Source organism: Argentina silus (genome assembly GCF_951799395.1).
Source record: "Argentina silus genome assembly, chromosome: 4".
Taxonomy (NCBI): Eukaryota; Metazoa; Chordata; class Actinopteri; order Argentiniformes; family Argentinidae; genus Argentina; species Argentina silus.
Genome location: NC_139658.1, coordinates 23,790,380 through 23,796,622, shown reverse-complemented (window position 1 = coordinate 23,796,622; position 6,243 = coordinate 23,790,380). Strand labels below are relative to the sequence as shown.

The following is a 6,243-nucleotide window of genomic DNA, read 5'->3' as shown; positions in this document are numbered from 1 at the left end:
AGAGTCAGACGCATTGCCTTGGTAAACCTACCGTGGCTGTCTCTAAACTGTAGTTTCCTGTTCTCAAATATTCCTAAGTAATGATCAGAGTCATTAATGAATTAATCAGCAAGCAGATCATGTTCTATACTAAGAAGATAAAAGTGCTAAAAATGTAAGGTAAACATTTGCTTCGTCTTCCACTTATTTACATATTAGAAATGTCAAGCCTGTTTGTGTGAAGAAAACCAAACAAAAGCCGGTCCTAACGGCTCTGCGCCTCGATGCGTCATGGAAACAGCAGGTCTTACTAAATAGTGAGCCGAGAAACAGGTTTTACTAAATAGTGAGCCCAGAAACAGGTCTTACTAAATAGTGAGCCCAGAAACAGGTCTTACTAAATAGTGAGCCCAGAAACAGGTTTTACTAAATAGTGAGCCCAGAAACAGGTCTTACTAAATAGTGATCCCAGAAACAGGTTTTACTAAATAGTGAGCCCAGAAACAGGTTTTACTAAATAGTGAGCCCAGAAACAGGTCTTACTAAATAGTGATCCCAGAAACAGGCTTTACTAAATAGTGAGCCCAGAAACAGGCTTTACTAAATAGTGAGCCCAGAAACAGGTTTTACTAAATAGTGATCCCAGAAACAGGCTTTACTAAATAGTGATCCCAGAAACAGGTTTTATTAAATAGTGAGCCCAGAAACAGGTTTTATTAAATAGTGAGCCCAGAAACAGGTTTTACTAAATAGTGAGCCCAGAAACAGGTTTTACTAAATAGTGAGCCCAGAAACAGGCTTTACTAAACTGTGTGCAGGGTTTACTAACTAGGGTGTAGTCCTAGGATCGTATGTGACTGGATAAAAGGCTACGGTTTTTCAACCCTCTGTGGTGACTGTACAACACACTGACCGGTAGAAATAAAATACACATTTTACGACGGTAAAACCACACGGTGTCTAAACACTGTCTGAGGTTTTCATCAAAACGCCAGACAGCTCCTGTCTGCATTCAATATATAGTCAGAGTGACATTCAGAGGTACACCCTGTGCCCTTTAACACTGTCTGAGTCAGGAGAGCTCAGGGGAGGCTGGTGGAGGCAGGAATCGGAGGACGGGCTCATCGTAATGCACGGAGTGGAATGGGGAATGGTGTCAAACACAGGAAGGAATGGTATCACACATAACACACATGTTTGATACCGTTTCTCATTCCATTCCATGCATTACAATGAGCCCGTCCTCCGATTTCTGCCTCCATCAGCCTCCCCCGGTAGAGCTTCACAGCACCAGATAGGGCTGGGAGGCTGGTAGGCTGGGAGGCTGGGAGGCTGGGAGGCTGGTAGGCTGGGAGGCTGGGAGGCTGGTAGGCTGGGAGGCTGGATGTTGTAGTCAGGAGTCATGATACATACTCAAAATATGATGTCATCTAATGATCTTTAGATGACATCATATCATGACAGTCTTTTTAAAAATACGTGCTTGTGCAGGTTTGACCAACATCCTGTAAATAGATAGCAACTTCCTGAATGGATGTCTTAGTTGGACAGAACTGAATGTGGACCTAACAGGAGCATGCAACAGTAATCTACACAAAGCATTGGTATTCAAACTCCCTTGAACAAAGCTGAGAAATCCTCCTGGCTAATATTCTGCTACCTCTGAGTCATGTTTTATGTATTACATTATGTAGAAACATATTTGACTGGAATTTAATTTCAAATCCAAAACATACAGTACAGACGAGGCTGGTGGAGGTAGAAATCGGAGGACGGGCTTGTTGTAATGCATGGAATGGAATCGGGAATGGTATCAAACAATGGTATGATGTGTGTTTGATACCATTCCTCATTCCATTCCATGCACTACAATGAGCCCGTCCTCCAATTTCTGCCTCCACCAGCCTCCCCATATTGGGTAGTGTAATCGTGACAGGCCAAGGACACAGTGTATATTGACTAAGAGAGCAGGTCTGGGATCAAGTGCACATCGCAGCTCCATGTATGGTCCTCTGTGGCTCAGTCGGTAGAGCATGGCGCTAACAACGCTTAGGTTGTGGGTTTGATTCCCACTGGGACCATATATACTGAAATGTATGCACTCACTGCAATGTAAGTCGCTTTGGATAAAAGCGTCAGCTAAATGGCATGTATTATTAGATATTATATTACATCGGTGAGGTGCCAGGGCAGGCTTCAGACATGACAAAGGAGAGGTCTTTTCAGAGTCACATACAGAATGATTTATTAACCTGACAACAATATCACCCATGACATTGTAATGTAGAGCTGCATACACAACCAACACAATCAATACACCCTTGCATGTCTCCCCGACCTTACAGAGCAAACCAACCACGTTAGAAAACAACTCAATTCATCCTCGACAACTCTCAGTGAACTCTTGTCACATAACAGATCGTTTAACAACCTAAAAACAACCATGCTTCGTACCAAGAATGTCATTGTGTTTGCATTGTATGGGAGGCCCATCTGTCATCATTTAAACATGGAGAAGTTAAAATCAATATCCACTTATCAATACTAACTTAAATATGACCTCCATGGTCACAGCTAATCATGAAATGTATTTAAATGATCATAACATCATCAGATCAATAGCCATGGCAGCAATTCTATAGATGTGTGTCGACTAAGCGAACAGGAACTTCCTAAATCAATATCTCCGTCAAAACAGTATTCCCTACACAGCCAGAGAATTCTAGACAGGCAACTACAATGTGCCCGGAATACTGACGATTCCACAATTCTGGAATACTGAAGATTCCAAAATCGTGTAATACTGAAGATTCCCAAGTCCTATAGCTAACATTCAGAAACAAGAGAAGTGTACTTGCCATGATCCTGGTCATCTCTCAGTGCAATTCTCTCTTCAACCAACTGACCCTCAGGGACGAAGCTTCAGTTAACACGTAAGGCTCCTCTTCCTACAGAGACAATCATCTCCAACCAGGTGATCATCACTCAGTGGTTAACACCTCAACTCCCTCCTCCTATGTCCCCTATTGCACATCACAAGCCTGTCAATGGTTAATGTCTTCCATTAAGAATCACATCCTGAGTGGGCATGACGGGGTTAACGTGTCAACATGACACAATGGCACAATGTCCTAACATTTAAGGACATTAGGTCTCTTCGTGTGGGGATGGTTTGATGACGTAGACCTCGTGGGGATGTCTATAGGAGAGGGTCCTAGGAGGGTCCTAAGGACATTACTGTGGAACAGGGGAGGCTGGTGGAGGTAGAAATCGGAGGACGGCCTGATTGCAATGCATGGAATGGAATCAGGAATGGTATCAAAACAATGGTATGATGTGTGTTTGATACCATTCCCCATTCCGTTCCATGCATTACAGTGAGCCCGTCCTCCAATTTCTGCCTCCACCAGCCTCCCCTGCTGTGGAAGTACAGTATCACTTTAGTTTGAATTCAAAAGATGTCATTGTCGGGCTGTACTGAGGTCATTGTGGACCTAATTCCTTTGGACAGTGACCAGTAGGAATGCTATCATTAGTGTACCCTGCTGTATTGTGTCAAGACAGGCTGTTTTAATGTACTAATGGACAGAGTCCTCTGGAATGGAATGCTTAGTGCATTTCAATAAGTACATCAAGCTGACTTGGCCGATGACGACTGTTGTGTTCAGGCAAAAAAAGGAAAGGACGAACGTTTCAAAGTCGTCGTTGACGAGTTCTGTGTCAGGACTCCTCCTCTGCTAGGGCCGTGCCATCAGGCAGGCTTAATAAGATGTAATCAAGCCAGAGTGACTCACAGACCGAGAGGAACAGCGCCGGCCCCTCTGTCCAACCATGTTGGAGGAACTGGCTGTGCTTTCTTAACACAAACAACCGCTTGCAAACACCGAACGCGGCATGTTTCACACGTTCAAAGTTTTCACGTGCGCCCAAGCAGTGGTGGATTACTCAAAATAAAGAAGTATGGCTGCAGGCTATGTAATCTCACAACCAATTATCGTAATCACACAGTCCAATTTGCAGTCTCTTTCAGAGCCGACCAGCAGAAGAGGGAGTCGACGGTCTTGTTCCATTAGAAATGCACGAGCTAGGTCAACTGACTCTGGTTCTAATTGATTAGGTTCAGCAACGTTTGGCGAACGGGGAGATCGCCGTGTTAAAGTCGAGCCGATACTCAATAATAGATCAATCAAGATTTTTAAGAGAGGAAAGGAGAGGAGATGGAGGGGTGAGGGGAGGATAAGAGGGGTGAGGAGAGGAGAGGAGAGGAGAGGAGAGGGGAGGAGAGGGGAGGGGAGGGGAGGGGAGATGAGATGAGATGAGAGGACATTAGAGGAGAGTAGAGGAGGAGGAGAGGGGAGGGGAGGGGAGGAGAGGGGAGGGGAGGGCGGTGGAAAGGACAGGGGAGTGGAGAGAGGAGATGAGAGGAGAGTAGGGGAGGAGGAGAAGGACAGGGAGAAGAAAGGAAGACTGCAGTAGTGTAGCTGTCTGATCAGAGCCTCAGCCGACAGAGAACCCTCTCGGTGACCTTGCAGCTGAAGACAGATACTACCGCCTGCAGGAGACGAACGCTGCCTGCCTCTCTAGGACCACTCTATCAGCCTGCCCCAATGGGAGCTGTCAGATGAATTAGAAGTGCGCCTCTGTTTGGGGATAGCCACTTCACTCTGACGCCCTGTCAGGAAACGGACACTACCATGACAGCACCGCAATGGCCTCCGGTTTCATTAATGTTCTGTGCCCTGGCATGACCCGGAATGACCTCCAGTTTCACTATGGTTCTGTGCCATGGCAGGACCCGGAATGGCCTCCTGTTTCATTATGGTTCTGTGCCATGGTAGGACCCAGAATAGCCTCCTGTTTCATTATGGTTCTGTGCCATGACAGGACCCGGAATGGTCCAGTGTCCTAAAGGCAGTAAATATATATATAACGTTGCAAAATATATATATATAATTTTTTTGCGATGTTCTATTGCAGCTTTGCAGCACCCACAATCTCACAGTTCTCTTAATTTTTCCGCTGTCTCCCTCCCCCATTCTCCTCTCTCTCTCTCTCTCTCTCTCTCTTTCTCCCACCCACACACACGCACACACACACACACACACACACACAGACAGACAGACGCACACACCCACACATACACACATACACACACACACACATACACACACATTATAAGAGCAGCCCAAATACCACGTGTTGTGGCTGTTGTGAGTGTTTAAAGAGGCCATGTGAGTGACGTTGATTTTCCATGCATGGAGGGGGAAAGGAGTCAGCCTGACACACTAGACAGGAACAGTCTCAACACACGTGTTTGATACCGTTCTTCATTCCGTTCCATGCATTACAATGAGCCCGTCCTCCGATTTCTACCTCCACCAGCCTCCCCTGGTGTACACCCCCAGTGTTTCCCTCACACTAGGTGGGGCAGAGGCGCAGAGGCGCAGAGGCCCCCCCAAATCAGCTTCATCAAGGTTACAATGACCAACATGTTCCCTTGAGACCTTTTAAGGATGACAGTTTTAGGGGAAGCACAACATATCTGGGGGTTCCTCCCCACCTATTCAATGGTATAAGTAAACACCACAGGACACAGTGAAGGCTTTCATTGGTCAATACTTGTCACTTACACCTTGTGTCCAGCACTTAACACTGCCAAGCTGTTCTACTGTAAAGCACACAGCCCAGTTAAACATACCGCCATCAAACACACTTTGGATTTATAGCAATATAAAAACGCAGTATTTCATCAGCTGTATTACAGAACACAGCATACAGTACCGAGAGAAGCAGAAATGCCAAAACAATCACTCTACAGTATAATTGACCAGCTAAACCACAGTCTCGTTTATGACAACCACACATTATTACAAAAAGCCTTTGACAGACAGTGAACTGAATATGACCCAGAAGCTTATTAGAGAGGGAATGTGTTCAATGGCTGCCACGGTCCGTGGTGAGCTAGCTGCTATTGTGGTGCTCTGAGCTAGAGGAAGCTCACCCACAGGATCAGGCTCCGACGCCATGCCTCGGCAGCAGAAATAGCACCGTGTCTTCTGAGGTAATATACACATCTACAGCACCAGTCAAAAGTTTGGACAGAAACTTGCCAAGAGTGTGCAAAGCTGTCATCAAAGCAAAAGGTGTCTACTTTGAAGAATCTAAAATATAAAACCATATTCTGGTTTGTTTAACACTTTTTTGTTTACTACATAATTCCATATGTGTTCCTTCATAGTTTTGATGTCTTCAATATTAATCTAC

At 45.3% G+C, this 6,243-nt stretch overlaps 1 protein-coding gene across 1 annotated transcript in view; it reads right to left on the bottom strand.

Annotated features, from left to right (window-relative positions):
- The window catches only part of atp2b2 (ATPase plasma membrane Ca2+ transporting 2), a gene marked incomplete at both ends in the record, with an annotated part of 76,422 nt that extends 70,417 nt beyond the window's left edge, over positions 1-6,005 (bottom strand). Inside the window, one exon of the mRNA XM_083668550.1 lies at positions 5,981-6,005. Within this exon, the coding sequence (XP_083524676.1) occupies positions 5,981-6,005 (25 nt within the window). The remainder of the gene's footprint in view (positions 1-5,980) is intronic.
- Positions 6,006-6,243: the final 238 nt, after the last annotated feature.